A 22842-nucleotide genomic window follows, 5' to 3' on the forward strand; every position below is an offset into this window, starting at 1 on the left:
CTGTCTAGAAAGCTGCCTGGAGGAGAAGAACCTGGGGGTGTTGGTCGACAGCGACTGAACATGAGCCAGCAGTGTGCCCAGGTGGCCAAGAAGGCCAATGGCATCTTGGCTTGTATCAGAAACGGTGTGACCAGCAGGTCCAGGGAGGTTATTCTCCCTCTGTACTCAGCACTGGTGAGACCACACCTCAAATACTGTGTTCATTTTTGGGCCCCTCACCACAAGAAGGATGTTGAGGCTCTGGAGCGAGTCCAGAGAAGAGCAACAAAGCTGGTGAAGGGGCTGGAGAACAAGTCTTACGAGGAGCAGCTGAGAGAGCTGGGGTTGTTTAGCCTTGATAAGAGGAGGCTGAGGGGAGACCTCATTGCTCTCTGTAACTACCTAAAGGAGGTTGTGGAGAGGAAGGAGCTGGCCTGTTCTCCCATGTGACAGGGGACAGGATGAGAGGGAATGGCCTCAAGCTCCGCCAGGGGAGATTTAGGCTGGACATCAGAAAAAACCATTTTCACAGAAAGGGTCACTGGGCACTGGAACAGGCTGCCCAGGGAGGTGGTTGAGTCACCTTCCCTGGAGGTGTTTAAAAGACAGGTGGATGAGTTGCTGAGAGGCATGGTTCAGTGATTGATAGGAATGGTTGGACTCGATGATTCAGTCGGTCCTTTCCAACCTAGTGATTCTGTGGCTCCAGAGGCAGGAGATGTCAGAGAAGCTAGAGGAGATTTTATGTATGCTTTTCAAAAATGTTGACATCTCCTCTGCCTGCAGGAACTTCTCCCACAGGAACTACAGGTCTAGGTACTAATTTATTTTTGTTTCCCCACAATGTTTCAGACCCCCTCCTTCATTTATAAACTTATTTGTTACCTAATAAAATAAGTGATGTAGCCAGACTTACCTAACATCCATGCAAAGTAATACTTTGGTTTTGCTGCCTGTGTTACAACATACAGGTAACCAAGTCTTGACAAGAAGGGTGTTTTATCAAGAAATTCATTATCAATAATATACGCCATGGGAAAGTTCTTGGTAAGTGTCAAGAATAAAATGAGAGAAGCTAGTGTGATACACAGCTTGTACATCACTGCTCCCTAAAAAGCACAAACCATGAAACGCTCATTAGAAATGTTTGCTTAAGGGAAAAAAACAAAAGGCAGTACTCATGACATAAAAAGATGCACTTCAAGAAGCAATAAGGTCAGCAGTGACAAAGTTGATAGTAATTAATTTAGAAGAGGTAACGTAGAAAAGCCATAGTCAAAGCTTTGGTTTAATTTCACAGTATCGTAGAACAGTTTGGGTTGGAAGGGACCTACAACGTAAAGGGGAAATCGTCCCTATGCAGACTGCCTTCTCCTGGAACTAAATTCTGGATTCCTCCTGGAAGCCAAAAGCACCAGTATTCAGTACAATAGTAGGTATCATTGCCCAGATAGCATCTAGAGGACTTGCTAAAAATTGCTTGTTTAAAAAGTGTACATCTTATACACTATACATAACTTGCCATAACATAGTTTGTCTGCTATCTCATACTGTTTTCTATTACCACTTGTTATCTTTCTCTATACTGTTATCGACAATCATGTCAGTAGGCAGAAGCTCAATTTCAAATACACATTGGAAGTAAACTCTCCTTGATAAAGTTATAATTAAAAAGGTAAATCTGGCAACGGGTACCATGTAAAAATTAACTTATGTTCCCAAAGACTAATAGAAGTATAACATATTATTGAAATAACAATGCATTTTTTGATCCCTAGTATTCTTTTTATCTTTTTATTCTTTTTATCTCACACAATATGGTCCTTATTTTGACCTCAATCAGACTGCTATAAGTCAGCAGAAACACTGCTGTAGTCAGTAGAAAGACAACCATGTGCAACAGCAATCAGGTATGTAGAGGCACATACTCAATTCCAGAGGAGACATTCTGCACTCACAAACCTAAAGTCATTCAGTGTCACCTTAGAGAGGGGGCTTTGGTTCTCAAACTACGCTATCCTGTTTACAAGAAGGAAATTTTATAAGGTGTTAAGTAATATTTAAAAATAAATAAAATTAGTGCTAATTGTATGTGGAAAAAATGACCTCCAAGTAATCTTAAAGTGTGAGATTCTCTTGCAAAGTACGTGAACTAGCTACAGCTTCTGATTAGCCATGACTCATGCACTCTAAAATCTCCTGCACTGTGGGTGAGATTTGACTTCCTTTTTTCCTGATATTTCCTCTTCTGTTTGGAGATGAGCTGCAACCCATCATTGCCCCAACCTGCAGACCGCTCCCATCCCTGCACAAAGGACATTCATTAATGAATTACTTGTTTTGCAAGCCAAACACATTTGGGGAAGACACTAGCCCCTTCACCCCTGACCTTGTGATAAAAACAGCAGCCACTTCAGAGAAAAAAAAACCCATCTAAAACATTTACTGGGAAGATAGTCCAAAAATGGTTTTTCTTCTTCATTTTTAATTACAAGAATCATGTACAAAGCTGAACTGTCCTGCCCTTCGCAATAAATTTTTGTCATTTTAAAACTTACAGTTGGAGAAGGATCAGGAAGTCTGTCATAACCCTTCTGCTTCCAGTTCACTTCTAATAGTTTCATGTGTACATGCCTCCCTTCAATGAAGGCTATATAATCTTTGTAATTGCTGCAAGGCCCAGCTATGATGCTCATAAAGTTGAGGAGATAGCTTAAATACTCCAGTAAAGAAGGTCTTGTCCTGTGAAAATCATTAAACGCACACACACGAAAAAAAAAAAACAAAAACAGAAAAACAAAACAAGGTAAAACACAGCAAAGGCTTTCATGAATGATTTTTGGTATATTGCCTGCCTCAGCCCCCAGCTGTCTCCTACCACCCTCCCCCCAGCTGAAATATCACTAGGTCTCTTTTGGAGATGAAGCACAGCCTCTATTACATCCCAGTGATTTCTGGCAGATGGCAGTCACAACAAGGGTAAGACAGAAGTGCTTCAGCTTCAGGTTAATGAGTGCTACTGATCTGAAAAGTCATAATCTTATTATTAGAAACATTTTAGTTAAAAACTGTCATAAATTTAAATACCTACTCTCAAAAAAATTGATGTGCATTTTGAACACGCTAACAGTATCAGAAGAGAGAAGTTTGTAACTGTTTTGGGGCATCTCTGTAATTTGTCAGGGACCAGTAAAGGCTGGCAGATGACAAGTGCAGTGCAATACCTTGCCTTGTTATGTAAGCCACAGAGCAGGGGGCTTTAAGACTAGGACTCTCAGACCTGAGAGGAGCTCTAACCCTCCCTTCAGTTCAGCCTTTTGAAAAATGGTAAGTGTGATGTGAGAAAGGAAGAGAATGAATGAGGCACTCTGTCCTACTGTGCAAATAAAGGAAGTAATTGCCTGTATCACATCATTAACAGGAAAAAGAACTATGGGGAAAAGACACACAAATCAAAAGACAGCTGAAGATGAAAGTCAAAGGAAGTCCACCACGTTCATTGTTTCCGTTTTGCAAATGTATATCTTAAAAGTTCCTTCAGGGGTTTTACATTAGATATAAAACAAAGAAGATACACTGTCCTTGTGACTCTCACTGTTAGAGTAACCTGTAAATTGTTGGGCTTGTTTTATTTATGTGGCAGAAAACACCACCAACAAAATTCTCACTGAGATACAATGCTCTCCGTGAATGTGCTAATAGCCACAATCCAAGTAAACGAGGAGTCCCTAGATGAGAACAGAAATTAGGGCATAGTACTAAAGTCCAAGACACAGATGGACACACAGAAACCAAAACCCACATAAAATTCTTTCAGATCAAAACATGATTTTCTAGCAGAAAAACTAAGCAACAGTTAAACATTTGCTGCTGCCTACTTTTATTCTGAAGTGGAATTAGTTTGAATAAACAGTTAGCTTAGCCAGGATTTGCTGCATCCACCCTGCTGGTTATTGTAGATGTTAGTGCCTGAATGATATGTTCTCTGGTGAAAGCATTTCACAGAAAGATGCAGCAAACAATTTAGGGTAAGGTTCATCTTTCTGTTCTGCAAAATCAGGTCCACGATTTGGGCTTCTGAGCTCTAGTAAGATTAAAAATAAAGACATTAGTTTCAATTTAGATTCTGCACATGGGTGGGTGGGGAGACATGAGCAATGCACAAAGGAATTTAGAGAGGATGAGTGAGAAACAAAACTATACCAAGAACAAGAGGGAAGACAAAAGGCTGTATTAACAAAGGGGATTTAAAACTCTTCAGTTATGACTTGTTTGCCACCAACACTTGAGCTATTGGCATGTTCTTTTCTCTTACGAACTCATTTACAGTACAAGGGTGAGGGGGAAAGCCTGTTTGGTGAGAATTTGAACAGAATTAATCATATGGTCACAAGGGCCCAGTGCCGTTAAACATTATGCTGTGAGTTTTAAAAATAGACACAAAGCTCTGGGTCACAGCAAAAGTTATATGAGTGTCCGTACAGGATTTTTGCTTTTCAAGAAAGTACTCCCTTCTTACTTTTAGAAGCTTACAGGCAGATTTTTTGATGGCTGAATTTTCTGCCTTGGAAATGAAGGAAATAATCTCCTTGGCCTTAAATAAACACTTTACGGTGAAAAGCAATTATGGTTCCACGACTAACTCTGTAACACTAATTCTTCTAAAAAAAAAAAAAGTGCGTCCTGCACTTATATTGAGAGACAAAGTAGAAAAGAAACGAAGTTGCTTACACAATCAACACACTATCTCCCTCTGAAAAATGAGAAGATTAGTTACATAACATGAAGGACTAGGAGTATTAACCTCATGGAATGAGATAGGAAAAACACAATTTCAGTGCCCAAAAATTATGGCAAAAAAAAAGAAGCAGTACTTGAAATGTCAGAATCAAACAAAACCAGATTTTTACCATGCCGTGGTTTGCTGACAGAGGAGTATTCTACTTGGAGAAAAAACATATCAGATAGGATGAAGACAACAACCAGACGGTCCATATAGTACAGTCTTAGCCTAAATATAAGAGTTGATTTCAGCAAAGACTAGTTTTGTAGTATGTGGAGTACATATTTAAGAAAACGGAATGTTGCCAAGTACTTCACTACTTTCCAGACCAGCACAGGGTGATCAGGCCAAATTGCTGGATTGAAGAAATAAGGAATATAGCAGAAAAGCTCTGTTTGTGTAAGGAGGGTGCTGACAGCAGCATTGCAAAACAAAACTGCTCAAGCAAATAAAAATAGCAGGTACGACTTTTGGCTTATCACAGACTGGGAAGAAGCAAGGAACATTTTCATAACTAGGCAAATAAATTGGTCCTGACCTTGCAAAGGAACAAAAAATAAACAAACCTGAACCCTAAATTTCTTTGGATGAAATTGAAGACAAATCACTAGGAGAATGAAATTCTTACTTTACAGCAAGCCGATTTTGCTCAGCAGTGAGTTCCTCAGCTTGTCGCCCTATTCCTAGTGAGAAAGAAAATTCACATTAGATCTTTCTTGAAAGCCAAACAGTAAAAGGCATCCCCAAAGCCTTATGTTTGCATCCCATAGATAACTTTCTAAAGCCATAAGCTTTAAGCTTTCTCTGTCACAGGGAGCTGTAATATGTCTCAATTCCTAACTTCCAGGTTGAGTACATTTATCTTCTATGCTACCTTCCCCCATGCTCACCCTTGCTACGCTTTGAGGAAGAGCAGTCAAAGTATTCCCACACACACTACACAACTCACAATGGCACCAACTGGCAGCAACCCCCAGCAGCCTCTGCTAACAGTCCTGGGCTGGAAAAACCTCTGTTCCCAGAAGCCACTGGCTCATTTAAGCACAAGCCTCCTGCTGGCTCCTTGGTGAGAAATGGAGCATTTCACAGCAGGAGGAGCAGGCAGTGGAAGAGAAATGGGTTCTCAGGAAACAGAAGCTCCACTGGTGTGAACAAGCAGCCCAGCTGCCTGCTGCTGGAGCAAGCCTAAATACACATATCAGTAATAACCTGGAATTGCACATTGTCCAGACTGGAAGGCCAACCTCCTGTTGTGTGCACAAGACCTTTGGGGCCAAAAGTAGTGTCCAAGGAAAACAATTGAGAAATCTTGTATGATGGCCAGTGCATAAACAGATGTTGTTTATAGCAAATACCTCAAAACTTAACCCTGAAGCTTTACCTTCACACACTGTGAGGATCCCCACTGGCTTCAGCAGAACAGCTCACCATGGGATAAGTCACAGGACCTGATGCTGAGCATGCATATATACATCTTCACAAGATATGGGGCTTGGTTTTATTAACACTACTGTTCCAAATCTACTGGCCATAATTACCGATACACACACTCAAGACCCATTACTGCTGGTAAGCCACTCATTTCTATTCTCTCTCTGCTATTTCAGTTTGTAAATACTGGGAAGACATGAGTTCCAGGGAAACAATTAAGCACTTAATTACTTAAAGGGCTGGCTATTTTGTTTGGCTGTTTCCATTTATGGACAGCTGCATTACATTTTTACAGATAGAGATTTGTCACTAATTCTTGAACTACAAGCTGCCTCTATCTAATCAACTGCTCCATATATGGATACTTGCAATATGTATGAGTCTCTTCCACCATCACTCATCTGTTGGATTTCTGGTTTGCTTAAAATGCTCCTGCCTCTGTGGTTATCTTTTCCTTTCTTTTGGTTCATTTACTTTCAATATACTAGGTGTGCATCACCACCACTGTGGCTTGCAGCAATACCTGATATCCAAGCCAGCTAGCTTCAATAACAGAAGCAGAGAAGGACCAGCAACAAGAATGTCAATGACAGAGTCAATTAGCTGAGCTTAAATCACACCCATTCTAACCTGCTAAAAGCAGCTGACTCACTTGTGTAAACCTGACTTGCAAACAATGCCAAGACCCTGCGGTCTGTGGTGTGGCCATCACCTAAATCCTAGATCATAACAACTCTATAGCAGGCTACTTAGTCACTCACACCTTATAATGCAACGGGCTTCAGACCATCAGAAATTCATGCTGCAAAATCAGTAGACATGAGCGATAGCAGTACTGATGACAAATGACATTCCTAACCTTTGCACTGTACAAGACATAGGCATTTTACTGGGATATAATAGTGCTCTTTGTCACAGCACAGCACAAGACTGAAGACAATGTTATTTTGCTTGCAACTTTTTCCCTGCACTGGAAAAAGACTATCAAAATCCATTCCCTCACAACTCATGGAGTACACTATCACTGCATATTAATTCATTAATGACTGAACCTATACATTAAGCACAAGTCATGATTTTTGAAAATCAAGAACAGCTTCAGAGAGCTTAATGAATATGCACTGTAGCATCTGAACAGCAGATAGTGGTACTAACTAAAATCCAGATTGGGCCCCAAGGAAGGAAAGCATCCAAAAGGAAAAACAGTTGTCTTCCTTACTACAAAGACAGTTTGATCCTGGAGAACCCACCAAAACTTAAAGTTTCTCATTTTCCTCCACAAAGAATTATTCTTCTTCATTTGGAACTACTTGCTGAACTACATTCATCCACTCTGGAATACAACCACAGATTGCGCTGGAATAAAAAGCCTCCCTTCAGGACAAGGGAAGAGATTCCTATTCTTACCATCATGTAACTGGCATGCAAGTGTTGTGATCTTCTGTGTAATTATCATCAGAGGACTATAACAAAGACAGAAACAACAGTTACAAGTCTTGTAATACAAATTATTCCCAGCATTTTTACTGAACGTCTCTATTCCTTTAAAAGGCATAACTGCATTAGCAACAAGTGGAAAACATCCAATTAAAACTGAAGGAGGAACTCAGGCATAGACAATTGCCTGGGTTCAAAACAACGCCACAGTAACTTGCACTGGAAATTTTAATTGCTAAGTGCACACAAAGCCTTATTTTATGTCTTCCCATCCTGCAGCACTGCAAACTGTAATTCAGAAGAAAACACACTACTAGGAAATACCAGCTTCTGCAGTCCACTGGGCCTTCTTTCATTCAAAGGCCAAACACAAACTCCATATGATGCAATACTAGAATACCGCAATGCTGTTGGAACATAACTCTGGCTCTTCCGTCACTCTCCTATTGTCTGTCTTCTCAATGCCCTAAAAAAATGTCAGCTCTGCAGACACACATGGTTATTTCCCAACATGAATAGCTCTATCAATTAGGACTGCATGCAAATACAAGAATAGCTGTTAGCACAGCAGTTTCCCACTTGCTTCTTGGCCATGCAACTGCCTTGTGGACAGCTTGTCCAAGATGCACTACCCAACTGGGAGTGGCTGGGTATGTGGAATCTGGAGCCTCTCCAAAATATGAGCTAGCTGTATCTGAGCCACACTTACAGACTACAACCACCCAGCAGCTTTGGGGCCAACCAAACAAGCAGCGTAGGAATAACCACTACATTCAGTAGGGCTGCTTATACTTTCCACAAGCACCTTTACAGTGCTTTTAGCACTGTAGGCATATCTGAGCTGCTGTCGCTAAAGAATAGCAAAAATTAGGCAAAACTCAGGTAGGTGGTATCAGGAGCTGGTGCCCTTGAGGGTAAAAGAATCAGCCAGGAAGAACATGTTCAGAGGAGCATAAGAAAGATGTGGGGGGGAAACCATGGGTACAACCAATCCATCAAGGCAGAGGCTTCAGGGTTAACTGTGGTCCAATATAGCTTCTAAGGGCCGGGGCTGAGCATCTGTAATCAGGAAGCACCCATGGCAGGCAAAGTGAGGGATGAGCATCTGCTTACACTGCCTCTCCCTATCTCTCTGTCACTGACAACACCAGCACAGGGTGCTCAGATCACACACTGCCCACGAGACCTACATAGACACGATAGCCAGAAGGTTGTAACGGGTGATGAAGATACATCATTGTTTTCAAAGCATTAACTGTGATGACTGTAGGTGAAGCCAGTTCCACAGAAGAGATTTGTCTTTGCTGAGAAATAATATAATAGGTTGTTTCTTGATTTGGTAATAAGTTATCAACATAAACTGTACAGAGGTTTCTGCTTGAACAAAAATGATGTCTTCAATATGGAAATTAAAACCTGAGTTTGTATATGTGATGACTCCAAATTTTAAACACTGTAATATTTTTTTCTGGAATCCAATGAAAGAAGAAAAGCTGAACACTTTTTTTACTTCAAGCCCTGTCTTTGCCCAACCAATGTCTCAAGGTAAGAAAAAAGGAAAAAGCTACATTCAATTATATCTACATAAAATAACAGTTAAATATTCATGTTCTGCAGAGATTGTCAAGAGATTCTGAATCATCTTTGACTAAAATTGACCTGGTTACAATCAAATGTAAATCCACTAAGATAAACCACAATCTGATGATAAGCCAAAGAGATTTTCAATATAACTAACACACTGAGCATGGTAAATGCAAGAATACTGGCAAAAGACATTCTTTCATCATAAATTCCTTTGTTGTTTTTTTTTTTTTTTAATACTAAATATGTCTGTCTTTTTCAAGAATCCACGTGTAATGTGGATGGAAAAATTTACATTTTCTACCCAAAACCAGAGAGCACACAATATCAGCCAATTCTTAATCAGAAACAATTTTTATGGTTTCAGCAGTCTCTATTTGAAATGTCAATTAAAAAACCTCACAAATAAAATCCAAAACAAGCTCAAAAATACACAGATCTGGAAAACAACCATCACAAAAGGTTTGTACAGCAGCTCTTCTTGAGTCACTTAGACCTAAGAAATGGACGAATTAATTAATGACTTTTCACATTCCAGATAACTTCAATATTGTGAAAGAATCCTAACTCTTATTTCACCTTTCAAGAAAAGTTATTTATAAACTTGTTTTCACCATTATCTTCAACATCCTATTTCTCAAAGTAGATTTTTCCCATTCAGACAAAACTTAGCTTTGCTTTCAAAGATGCATAAATACCAATCCTTTAAGCATATAAAAACGCAGATTTTTTAATCTTTAAAAGAGACAGGCTGCCAGTGAACCACCAGTTCTACTGTGATAAACACAGATCCTTACTTTGTTAGTGCTTGACCTTCTAGCTTTATGGGTGAACACTAAGACTTGTTACAAAGTAGTTCAATTTAACAAACACGTTTCTTACAGCAAGCACTTATGTCAGTACTGAAGTAGGTAACTTTAAAACTCAGGCTCAGAGCCAAAACTGACTTTAAGTGCCTAAATTTAGATACTTGTCTTAGAAAATGAGACCTCCCCCAATGTAAGCCAGGAAGAACCAAAATGCAAACAATCCTGATGTGCTGATTAACTAAGGGAAACAGAAATGCAGCCTGTACTAAAGACATGCAATGTATAAACACAGAGAAGAGAGACATTCTCTTCATATGTATTAAGAATTCATCACCTTATTGAGGGCACATTGTAACCTGGCAGAACTAGTCAGCTTCTCCTGCATTTTAATCAGAAAAGACAGACAGTCTCCCTCCCTCAAATTCCAACTCCAGCGAAGACAAGAGAGCACAAAAGTAATGCTGTTGATACCGCGGGTGGGAGAAAGACCCACAAAGTGTATCTGAGAGATCTTCAGTTCTCTCTCCTGACATCATTTTGTTACATATCTATATAGCTCTTGTATGCCCAACTCTGGAACGTGGAAACCTGCTGTACAGTGGCAATGGGATGGCACCCTCTAAATCTTTCACAAGATCAGTATCTCATATCATTGAACATTTCACACAAAGCATAAGCAAGGTTTCCGGTAAACAGGGAGCATCTTCCTTGTCTCTCATCCATCTGCCATTCCCCCACCTATTTGATCTCACTGGGAGACCAAGCCTTTGCTGCAAGAAAGGGCAGAGCACAACAAAGCAATAGCAGTGCCGGAGCGCTCTTGTCTTCTGGCAACCCTTTGAGGTGGTGGGGGGCCCACCTTCTTCACACTCACACATGTCCCACTCCTCCCTGAGGACTCAATCTCTCCTCATCACGCACACACACACACAGAGCAAGGGCAAGACTGTTTTAGTTTCTTCTGAATGAAAAACAGTCCTTTCCCTTATGTCTGCAGAGCAATGCATGAGGATGCAAGTCCTTACTCAATAGTAAAAATTAGATAAGAAAAAATACACTTAATTTAGGAGAAAAAAATAAATATCATTATTTCCTCAATACACATGTGAGTTTTGATCATTAAAATTTAGCAATACCAGAGTACTGAATTGTCATTTCTGTTCAGCTTTTCAAGTGACCTCTAATTTTAAATAGCAATAAAATATTGAGCAAGTTAATACATAAAATACAGCATCATATCACATATAGAAAATGGTTTCCATCATGCTAATATTTTAAACCTACTGGAAAAAATACAGAAATGCTACAAACAAGAAATGCAGTTAACAAAGCTATAAAGCTCCCAATAATCTTTCATTTCCTCAAATTTTCAGAGAGGCACAGCATATTTGGAGTGGGTAAAATTATTAGGCTGCATTAAAAACCTACCCAATATACTTGCACTTAACAGACAAAGCATGACGCACAGGGCATTTGAAATAAAACACGTATTTAAGAAGCCTAAATGATTTGAACTCTACCATATTTTAATATCTTCCAATTGCTTTGCAGCCAGATGCCAAGTGCTATGATTCTACATCACCACAGCCACAATCTATAACAGAAACACAGAATTAGATTTACCTGCAGTGTGATTTTTTCCCCGCTCCTATGTTTTATCTATTAGTTAAGAGTTTAATCTCACGTTGTAGCTGCACTGCAACTCCTATGCAAAACACAGTGGCCAACTTTTAATTAAAGCAAAGAAAAAATACCATCAAGAAATTTTCCCCAAAGAGTCAGTATGAAATATTAAATTTCAGCAAATAAAAATACTCCCAAAACTGTCTTTACCTTACATTAGATGCCTTGAAAAATAACACTAGACAAAGATGCAACAGTTTACAGAAAATGCTCCATAGAGCGTTTTACTGTCTTACTTAAAACTTCCAAATGAAAAAACACCAGTTAACATAATTTTTAAACATAGCCTGCCCCAATGTAATAAACTTGCCCAGAGGCATAGACAAGTGGAAATAAAGATGTCAACATCTGCTGTAGCCTGCCATGGGGATCCTCCCCATATCACAGGCTGGCTTCTGCACTAGCAAGCTTCAGTGCTTACGAGAGGAAAGAGCCTGCCTGACCTTAGGTAATCCCATGGAGGAGTCTGGCACACACTTGCTAGAAATAGTTTCCACTGACCTGATTTCACTAAGAGAGGAGGTGGAGTCAAAACCCTCATTGCAGACAAGACTCCAAAACAGCAAACATTTATTTCAGGTTTAGCTCTTTAACCCTGAAGCCATGACGAGAAGGTCACACAGTCATACTCTGCTATGACATTAAGCATGCTGCTGAGCGAATCGCCACGTCAGAGACACTACAAGAGCTTCACTGGCAGGGAACTCTTACTTCTGCTTTTGAAAGCAAAATGAAGAAGTGTTGAAGCACCCAGAGGAAAAAAACCCCACCAAACGTGTTCGTGTCTCCAAAGTAACTTCTAAATTGCTTCATGTGGGTTTTTTTTTTTGGTGAAAGCTCCCAAAGAGCATTCCTTATTCCTTCATGACAGAAGCATTTCACTTAAAAGAATATTTACTTCTGGAGAAGCATACTGGGATGCACTAGATGTGTGCGGGTTTCTGGTAGTGACTGATTGAATTCTGGCTTATTCCCACATCGTGGCACATGTAAGCAATGATAAGTGATTGCAGTCTAGTTTGAAGTGGACAAATGCCCAGCAGAGCAGCCAGGCAGCAAGTGGGCACAGAGAACGGACTGATCTCCCCTTCCTCACCCTGCACATGTACTGCCGCACTGCCTCTGGGGAGTTGCTGTACAACAGCTACCCAGAGCTGCTGAAACATACGCTACAGACAATATATTCCACTTCAGACAGTTAAACAAAAAAATAAAAACAGCCAACCAAACCCACAGGACCAGTTAATATTTCTGCACTGTGTTTTATCATGGTAACAGAGTAACATCGAAGTTTTTTTCCATCTCTTTGTAGAAAAGGGGTTTGTTCTTCTCTTTGATACTAAAAGACACCGAGAGGGGAAAAAAACAGCAACAAAGCACTGACCACCTGACAAAAAAAATCACTGTCCAAAGTGATACCTTTTACTGAAGTATCTGCTTATATGGCTTTTGAGAGGGCTCTTTCAATGACCACCTCCCTCTAAGCAGTTTGCTGAGAATGCTGCTGCTTTTCTGCATTTGGGATAGAGTGAAGGCTTAAGGACGTCCGTTCTTTCTGGAGACTGACACACACCAAAAGAGGTACAGATTTGAGGTCTGTAGGGAGGAATAGTGCTCAAGTCTACCTCATAATTCTACTGTAGTCTCTCCAAGACCAACAGAATATTGAATGCAATTCCTCTGTGTGTGGTGATTTTCACAAACTGAATTTCTTTTCTGTAAGGAACCTCACCAAGGAAACTCACATAATGCAAAATCATTTCCTGACATTCACTGAATGAGCTGCAGTATTATGAAATTTTGCTCAGACACTGCAAGAATTCAAAGAGAAAACCAAAAAGCTCTATGGTCCTAAACAAGCAAAGGATTAAAGCAGACACAACTTCATATAGATGAGGAGCTCCTCTGAAATCCATCCAGATGATGATACACATACAGCATTTGTTCATGTAGCTTGCTAGATTGAAACTATATCTGCTACTAGTTTCTAAAAATCCCAATCAAGATCCCTGGATTTACTTTAAACTAAAGCCATAGTATTACTATATTAGGTTTGAGTCTGATACCAAGAAAAAAGCCCCAAACTGTATGTTAGTGTTACCATTTTCATGAAGTTGTATAGAAACCAGGCAACTTACCAGCATAATCCTCTTAGCATAAAGAAGAAGAAACGAGAGAGAAAAGGAAAAAGAGTTAGAAGCTAGTTTTCCTAGGTATAATGTATAAATGCCACAGCAAACCAAGTAAAATAAAATATGTATGTTTCTGACAAAACCAGATTTGAATAAAGGGGTAAACATAGCATTCAGTTATTTTACAATTAGTGTTCAAAAATGAATGGTTTTCTTTGAGAAATCAGTCAAAAGGAAATTCCTAAACTATGTCAGCACATTTTTCTGATATAATATCAAGGAAAGAACTTTGATAAAACTTTGATTGTGGGAGTCAGTGACCAAACCTACCCCAGCATGAGTTAAAGGAATTAACTAGCCATCAACGGGGAACAAGTTTCCTCACTTCTTAACCTCAAAGAGATGACTCAGTTTGATCTTCCATTTTCCAGTTTACTTTAGACATGACTCAAAAATTACTCAAAAGAAAAATATTTGCAAGCACATATCAAAAGGGTTATGCATGCAAGCTGTTAAGTGCACAAAGCAGGTCAAAGGAGCAAACAAGGCATGCAGCTTTCAGCACTGACACTAGGAAACACCCATTTAACATCTGGCTCTTCACTTTAGGGAACCAACAAAGGAAAGCTGATGGCACCAGAACTGCTGCATGCCTGTCTGATGTGGATTAAGACTTCCTCCTTCCAATCAGATATCACCAGAAACTTACTTATAGGACACTGAAAGACTCCCCTAAATCCAGTGTTCTGCCTTTTCAGAGTGCATCCCCAGCCATGTTTGGCCAAAAGGGTGGGAGGGTGGAGGAAGGTGGGCATCACTCCACAGATTGTCTCTGTTGTTCATGAAGTCCTGAGGGAGAACTTTAAGGACATCTTTCCAGCCAGAAGCCTGTCTGAATGCTTCCCAGTTACCACATGTAACAGATGCAGAACCAACAAACTTGGGAGTACGAGTAAGAGGAGGTTCAGTTGCTGCTCATACATGGTAAAACTGTGGTGAGGAAGTATATTTCCTGTCTTTGGGTCATCATATCTGTTTAGGTATGTGCATAAAGCCTCAGTGGGCACATATTATTTACAGCTGAGTAAAACACATTCTGAGACAGATTTATGAGGCTAACCTGGGTTCCAGCACTTTGGGTTGCACCTTTTTATTAATACCACTATAATATTTTTTATTTATTCTTAGCATTTAAAATATACCATGAAGTTCATAACTATACTACATTTTCCAGTTGCTTCCAACTTGACACTTTTATGTTTGACTGAAGTCTACGAACTGGTTTGTATCTTGAAGCATCAGGACAAAAATCAAATAACAGAGTCAATTCAGGTATTATTCTTTCAGTACCATTATTATCCTCGAGCTCATCATTCGACAAGAGTAGCTCCTTTTTCATCGACAGTGCAGAAGATGGTACCTAGCCTATAATATCAAGAGCCACCATTCCTCTTTTTCCACCCCCAGTTTCAGCTGTATCTTTATTAAATGTCTTCAGAGAGACAGCTAATACGCCTTATAGAGCATTTCTGAACATTCTTTTCAGAAAAGCATACTCTTTTCCCTCTCTCTCTCTCTGTCTCGTACACAGAGAGCTATAGCATTCCAATTCCATTTATAGGCTTCTTGGTATGTCATGCTTTTTCAGGACACGCTTTTGTGTATTAAAAGAACCACAGAAAAAATTAGAGAACTAAATTTCTCTAAATGTATGTGTTCCCCGCCTCTAATTAAAAAAATACAAACACCAAACTCAAAAGTCTCAGAGGAACTTTCCCCTGTCACCTGAAGTTTAATTAAATGCTTAAACCCACCACCTCACACAGAGCTGCATGCAGACATACGCAATAACCTTCAGTTGCCCCTTCTATGCATATAAGAAGACACAGGCTTGGAAGAGAAATCTACAACTTACTGTGCTAGTCTGCAGAATTTTTTCTTAATATGTTGCTAATTATTCTGTATTTAGACATTCAGTTAAACAAGTGGAATACATATCAGCACGTTGTTTTTAAATCATGTAAAAGTATATCTCTCAAACAAAATACACAGGGTTAACTCTCTGTATTTTTGAAAAGCATTCTCTGCTGCTTCAGTGAAATCAAACAGAGACCATAGTATACAGGGAAAGCATTGTTCCACAGAAATGCACGGCTTATAAAAAGTTGTGCAGCCGCAGTTGTGCAGCCACAACCTGCCCCCACGGCAAAACCTCTGTGACATGCTGAGAGCAAAAGCTGATCCCATGTCACAGTGTAGAAAAAGGGAAACAAAATTGTGGGCAGTCTTGAGATAACAAAAATTATTCTTAAAATGTACTACTTTTAACTAATACTGAGTAACACAGGACACAGCTTGCAGACTCACTCACCCGGAAAAATCTGTAGTGAGAATACCATAATGAAATATGTATATTCGGCTTATGTGGCACAGAGTGAGGTATCCCATAGCTACAACAAAGGAGTACCTAAAAACATAACATACAGAACACAGTTAGCAACAGAAGAGCCAACAAGAACTAGAATCACTCAAATTGGGTTTGGTCTTGTTTAGAAGTGGAGTTTGATTTTTGTGTATTAGGTTGTTAGCAAGTCTGAAGCTATGTTACAAGATTTGGCAGAAATTTTCCAAAAGGACTGATGGCTTCGTGTACCCAGCTGAACCATTGCGGAGGTGTCTCCTCCCACTAGGAGTGGGAGAAAAAGAAAAGAAGAAAGAGGATCACTTTAAGTTGGGCATTTCAGTTTCAAAGTTCCCACCCTCATGTGTTATATTGAAATTTCTAACTCGATTATTTGAAACCAGATAACACTGTATAAGTGCTGCTCAAATTATCCATTGCCTTTTTTATCTGTGAGCATTCTTTATTTATGCATATAACTCTTTCTAAGATCAAATTTAAAATATTTTAGTTTTTGTCAAAGATACTTTTTCTCTTCTGACTTTCTACAAAGGCAGATAATCACAAGCAGCCTAATCTCTTCCCCGCTCTACATGCTGAAATACACCATATTCCAGAAAAATCGTAAAATCATAGAATCATTTAGGTTGGAAAAGGCCTTTAAGATTATAGAGTCCAAGCAAAGAAATATTCCTTAAGTGGAGTGTGACAACTATACTGTTTTTCAAGATCATCACAAAATTATGTTAGGCAGGACAGTAGCATGGCTTTTTCTATTTTCAGAGTTGAACAGTCTGAGGATTGGAAGTATTGCAGTCTGGGGCAGGTGAAGCCTTTCATAGAACTAATTTCTCCCTATATTTACCTGAGCCAGAAAGGGGATACCAGTGAGGTAAGAAGCAGGTGGATATTTGGAAACAGACTGATACATGAAGCAAGTTAGACAGTGCAATGGAGAGCTAAGACACCAGAATGAGAGGCTTGCATCACATGGACTGGCCCAAGACCAGGTCTGATGGTGTCCCCCGCATCAGGAGAAATCAGCCACATTGGGGAGAAGAGGCAAATACCTACAGACAATGGAATGAGATTCCACATCCTAGACACTCGGCAGAACTAAGCCACGGGAGGTCAGGCAGGCTGATAAACAAACATTGCCAAGCAGGTTCCCCCCATATCCATGGGAGGATTGATCATGATGGGGAACTAAATATTAAATCAGACAAGAGGAACAGTCAGCAGACGACTGAAAATGAGCCAAACCTTTGTCAAATCATGGCTGGCTTTAAAAGAAATGAGGTTTTTCTCCTTGGGGACTAATAAACTGCAGTGTGAGTGACAGTGACAGATTGTAAGACAACCTACAGGTCACATGGCCCACAGCAAACAGCTGGATGACAGGCAGACAGAGTAGACATGACAGCTTCTTCAGGAGATTCAGAGCAGAATTTATCTTATTTTATCTGTGTCAGGCATCCAGTCCAGCCTCAGTGAGGTCCTTTTGCTTCCTCTCATCAACAGAGAACAGCAAGCATCCCTCCAAAGGCAAGTCACTCAACTCAGACATGTAACAGTGATAGATGGGATGAAGCATCTAAAATAAGCCTCAATGCTTAAGTGTAAAGCACCTAGATTGAAAGAAGGGCAAGCAGGGACAGATACACTGAATTGCTGTTGTGCCTTGGAGCTTTTCTGATTCTGGATTAGTTTGTTCATTTAGAGGCCTTGAAGGCTGGCACTCCAAACAGAGAGAAAACTAGCAGAAAATAACTAGGGAAACGAGCATGCTGGTTAAAATACATAGTTTCTTTACTTCATTTGTTCACTTCTACTTGCATTTTGGAAGGAAAAAAGTCAAGTCTTCAAGCCCCACTATGGAAGATCCTGTGACCTGTATGAACAAGTCCAGCCCTTAAACTGGCATTTTTCAAGCTTATTCTCAAGCTGTTTGAATACATTGCTATTTTGCCAAAATTAATAACATGGATGTACTTTGAGTCACACTGCTATGGCTAGTGGAATACAGTTGAAAAGTCCTAACCCAATCCTCCCAGGCCTCCGAAGGTTTTTCTGCATGTTGGACTGCTATTTCACATTGATCCAAATCAACACATGACTATCTCACGGCAGTAGGAGACATTATATGAACCTGCTTAATTTGTATTGCAGTATACAGCTACTTTTCCCATTGTGACTAATTGGCTAGATAGTAAGAATAAGGGGGTTTCCTGTTGAAAGTGTGCCCATTTCCCTACTACCACCTCAACGCGTCTAGCAAGACATATCCTCTGTGGACTTGGTTCCTCCAATCTATAAACAGTAACTCCTGCCTTTCCCCACAAAGTGAGGGGCAGGGGCAATGACCAGGATATGGGTAATACACATTTTTAGTGCCTTTTACTTCTGGTCTCTGGATAGCACCTCTTTCATAGACAATGCCCAATTACTTTTAAAAAAATTATTAGTTACCTCTGGACTTTGGACTTTGCCCTTCATGAGTAGGTGGAAAAAACCTTGATCAATATCTATCTTGCTGGTGCAAAACACTAGAGACTGCTATAAACAGGCCTGTTGTTTACAGTTCATGTTTCTAAGCAATTGTAGAGAAATCATAAAGTGATGGTTCCTATCTGGATATCTGAGAGGGTCATCTCAGGAAGTGATAAAGAAGAAGAGGAGATAACTATCTGAGCATCAGATTCTCAGACAGCCCTGGCCTTATAGGTAAGCGAAGTAAGGGCTTCCATTCCCCAGCCCAGAGTAATGTGGGTGTGAGCATTCAGCAGCAGCTACAAGAACAGATATACAGCACAGAGACAAGAATCACCTGTAACACACCCACACCAAAGCACAATACTAAGCACATGCTGTTGGGGAAATCAAAACAAAAGTAAAGAGGGAAGAACTGCCAGCTCGTCCTTCTAGCCTGCTTTAAAGTAGCAGTTTTAGAAATAAAAATTCCTGTTAGTGCAGACTGATAGGAAGCAAATGAACCCAGCTGCAGAATTTTAAGAACTTCCATGTGTTGAACGCTAAAGAAGAGGATGGTACCCACAAGAGAAGGCTCAGTAACTGAGCAGAGAAGTTCTTACACATTAATTTCCTCTTGGTCAGTAAAAGAAGCAGATATAACTACTACATAGTTTTCATATGAAAGTGCTTTTTGTCTTTTGGCCAGGAAGGCACTTGTTTGATAAAGCACTTCAGGAATCTTAGGTGTCTCCCTTCCTCTGAAGTATTTGTATAGTGAAAAGAAAAATCCCATGGTCTAGAACTTCCCATGATGATGCTGTAAGCTTCTATGTCAAAGCAATGACATTTCTGGCACTTTCCACTTTTTCAAGATGAAAGCCCAATACCAAATGCAAGACTTTATTTTGTAGATCATTAAGTTAAGCTAATACAGTGACCTTATTTGAACTACATAACTTAAGAATAAGTGGAAAATACCTAAAGGCCAAACAGCCAGGGGGAAAACACACTAAAAAGCATTATCAAAAGTCACCCTCAAGGACACATGACCAAGGAGAATATGACTTCACTGCATTTAAGAAACCAGAGGTTTGGGCACGAAATATTAAGCCAACATTTTTTTAAAAGCCAACTTTTGAGGTCAGCAATTTCATAAGTTTTAATGCAAAAACCACAAATTGACATTACAGCTCTAACTGAATGAACAAAGCCCCTGCAAGTAACTGGGAAAGAGAAGCAAGAAAGAACAGAAGCTGGTCCTAAAAAACCCTCATGCTTCTCCATGAAAGGACAGAAGTTGCCAGAGGGGCAGCTCCAGACTCGCAGGACATCAGCTCACCTGTGGATGTTGGGAACACTTGCCATATTCATAATGCCATAGTTCATCAACACCAGGACAAAAAGATGAATGGAATACCTTGAAAACACAAAGTGAGTATTTAGATAAGTTCTACATGATCTGGAAGGGCTGGCAGTTCAGACAAGAGGGAATATTTTTCCATGCAAACAACATAAATGCAATGTCCGAACAGGGTATCAGTAAACATGGATTATCACAATGACATCTTTCATAGCTTGAATATCCAGTACAGATTAACACTTATCGACAAGATATTGTCCATGTGTTTGATTGAGAGAAAGAGCAGTCTGGCTTAAAGTGCACATTCAAATTGAGCACATCTTTTACAAAAGAGGTATCTCCACAGAATTCTAGTGTGGCTTTCACTTCCAGAACAAACACCACAGAATAAATAGTTCGCTTATAAATACTTTCATAGCTCATTTGAAGTTTGGGATTATTAAGCAGGTTAGGAATTTCTTTTTTAAGGATAACAGAGAAAGTGGCTTAAGACTAAAAAAAATGTAATCCATAAAAGCTGATACAAAGTTTAAAAGTGTTTTTACCCAAGTCTTTTCTACATGGTGACTAAATACTCACCACCCAAAGCAGAAGACAGCAAAGTATATTCCAAAGAGGGTGGCAAATGCATGACGAACAGCAGAACTGGCATGACTGGGACTCAAATATATCCGAAACCAAAATGCAGCCAAAAGTGCGAAGAGTTGACAGGCTACAAAATTGATCTGTAAAAAACAAACAAAACAAAAAAATGTTTGTGATTGCTGAAGGAGGGGGGTAAGAGTCCCTGGAGCTAGGAAAAGGGCGGGGAGGCAGTGTTTGAGAGCAATAAATCTTTTGTTTCTAAGCATTGTCACCAGTAAGCCCAAGCAGTAACTTGCCTTGGCCAGCAACAGAAGGGATTAAATAAGCATGCAGCCACCCAAAGATCCAGACAGGAACAGCAGGCTCCAGATATCTGAGGTGTGGGCAGGCTCTGGGAAGTTTTCGCTCTCCCCAGGGCAGTGTTGGCACACCAGCCCAACTGAGGTATAGGGGACCTCACCCTCATCCCTGTCCTTTTGGTGGGAGACAGAGGCTAGGAAGAAGACTGGGACTCTAAAGCACCCCACTGCCCCAGTGTCTGACTTTCTCCATGCAAAATCAACAATCCGTATGTGACACTGTTTCACAAGCAATAACTGGACAGTCTTCTCAGCTGAGCACTCCAGCAGTAGTCATCCTAGACTGAGAACAACTAAAGAGATTGCAACAATTCAAGCAACTACTTGGGTTAGAGGATTATCTATGATTATCACTCCAGAACAGAACAGCTTCTTCGGCGGCAGCCGGCAGCAGGATGGTGAGTTCTGTGGTGGGGTGGATTTTTTGAGGCGGTGGGAGCTTCGCTGAGCTGGGAGAATCCCAGAAAACCCCAGGCGGGGGCGGGGCTCCTGACAGCCCCACACGCTGGTCCCGCGGTGCCTGACGGGAGGGGGCGGTCCCGGCGGCTACCGCGGGAGATTTAAACGGTCCCCCTGGGAGCACTGTGAGGAGAGGATTTAGAGATTAGACAGAAGATACCGAGGACCATGGTGACCACCTGGCAGAAGATTAAAGCTGCTCCGTGTGCTGCAGCAGGCAGGGTGGATGCTGCCACTCAGACAGAGCCACAGTGGGTGCAGGCAGCTACACAGACCCTGGGCTGCAGGCAGTGCCCCCTCTCACACCAGCTCGTGCCTCTGTTGCTGGCTCCACTTGTGAAAGCTGCACTCGAGTGGGGGAACTCCTTCACATGGTGGAGGAGTTAAGGGAGGAGGTAAAGAGGCTGAGGACCATCAGAGAGTGTGAGAGGGAGATAGACCAGTGGAGTAGTGCCCTCTCGCTAACTCAGCAGGCTGCTGGAGCTGGTGTGTCCAAACACCATCCACCTGCAAACTGCAAGGCTGGGGTTACAAGAGATGGGGAATGGCAGCAAGTTCCTGCCAGACGAAGGAAACCTGCTCCCCTCAACCAGACACCAAAACCCCAGATCCCCCTGGTGAACAAGTACCAGGTGCTGCAGGTGGAATCCAATCCTGAGGATGAGGATGATGGCTTCCACAGCCTAGAATCCTTCCCTAGGCCGCACCATCCTCAGAAAAAGATAAAAACAGCCTCCATTAAGAATAAGAGGAGGTTGATTGTTGTAGGGGACTCCCTCCTAAAAGGAACGGAGGGACCCATTTGCAGACTGGACCCGCTCCACAGAGAGGTCTGCTGCTTACCGGGACCATCAGCGAAGGAGGTAGCTAGAAAACTTCCTTCCCTGGTCCACGAGACAGACTACTATCCTCTGATAGTAGTCCAAACTGGTAATGATGATCTAGCAAACAAAAAGACCAAAACCATCAAGAATGACTTCAGGGCCATTGGGAAAATGGTGGAGGGCTCTGGGAAACAAATAGTATTCTGCTCCATCCCAAGGCTAAATAGAGAGGAGCTGGAAGCCAGGAAGAAGAATTCAATTAATGCCTGGCTCCGAGCCTGGTGTGAGGAGAAGGGCTTTGGCTTCTTTGATCATGGGGTGGCTCACGCACCCCCAGGCTTTCTTGCTACGGATGGGACATGTGTGTCTCCTAGGGGGACGAAAGCCCTTGCTAAAAACCTAGCTAAGCTCATAAACCAAGCTTTAAACTAGATGTGAAGGGGGAGGGGGTTGAGCCCAGGCTAGACAGGAGCGAGCCTGGACGTGGGGCAATGGTGATACGGAGAGGGTGTGCTGGTGTGGACCGCCAGTACCTCACCACACA

The 22842-nt window shown here is 41.0% G+C and overlaps 1 protein-coding gene across 3 annotated transcripts in view; it reads right to left on the minus strand.

Annotated features, from left to right (window-relative positions):
- MBOAT1 (membrane bound O-acyltransferase domain containing 1) overlaps positions 1–22842 on the minus strand; it is a 62419-nt gene that overhangs the window by 13665 nt on the left and 25912 nt on the right. For 2 of the 3 annotated variants that reach the window (XM_069853733.1, XM_069853735.1), the window contains exons 2-8: positions 20651–20796; positions 20051–20128; positions 16210–16305; positions 7601–7656; positions 5391–5445; positions 2538–2721; positions 896–1088 (exon numbers count right to left, since the gene is read on the minus strand). In XM_069853733.1, coding sequence (XP_069709834.1) covers positions 896–1088; positions 2538–2721; positions 5391–5445; positions 7601–7656; positions 16210–16305; positions 20051–20128; positions 20651–20796 — 808 coding nt within the window. Of the gene's footprint in view, positions 1–895; positions 1089–2537; positions 2722–5390; positions 5446–7600; positions 7657–16209; positions 16306–19294; positions 19488–20050; positions 20129–20650; positions 20797–22842 lie in introns of those variants that run through there. The other variant, XM_069853734.1, reaches the window with a different exon arrangement.

This window comes from Phaenicophaeus curvirostris, chromosome 3 (assembly GCF_032191515.1).
Source record: "Phaenicophaeus curvirostris isolate KB17595 chromosome 3, BPBGC_Pcur_1.0, whole genome shotgun sequence".
Taxonomy (NCBI): domain Eukaryota; kingdom Metazoa; phylum Chordata; class Aves; order Cuculiformes; family Cuculidae; genus Phaenicophaeus; species Phaenicophaeus curvirostris.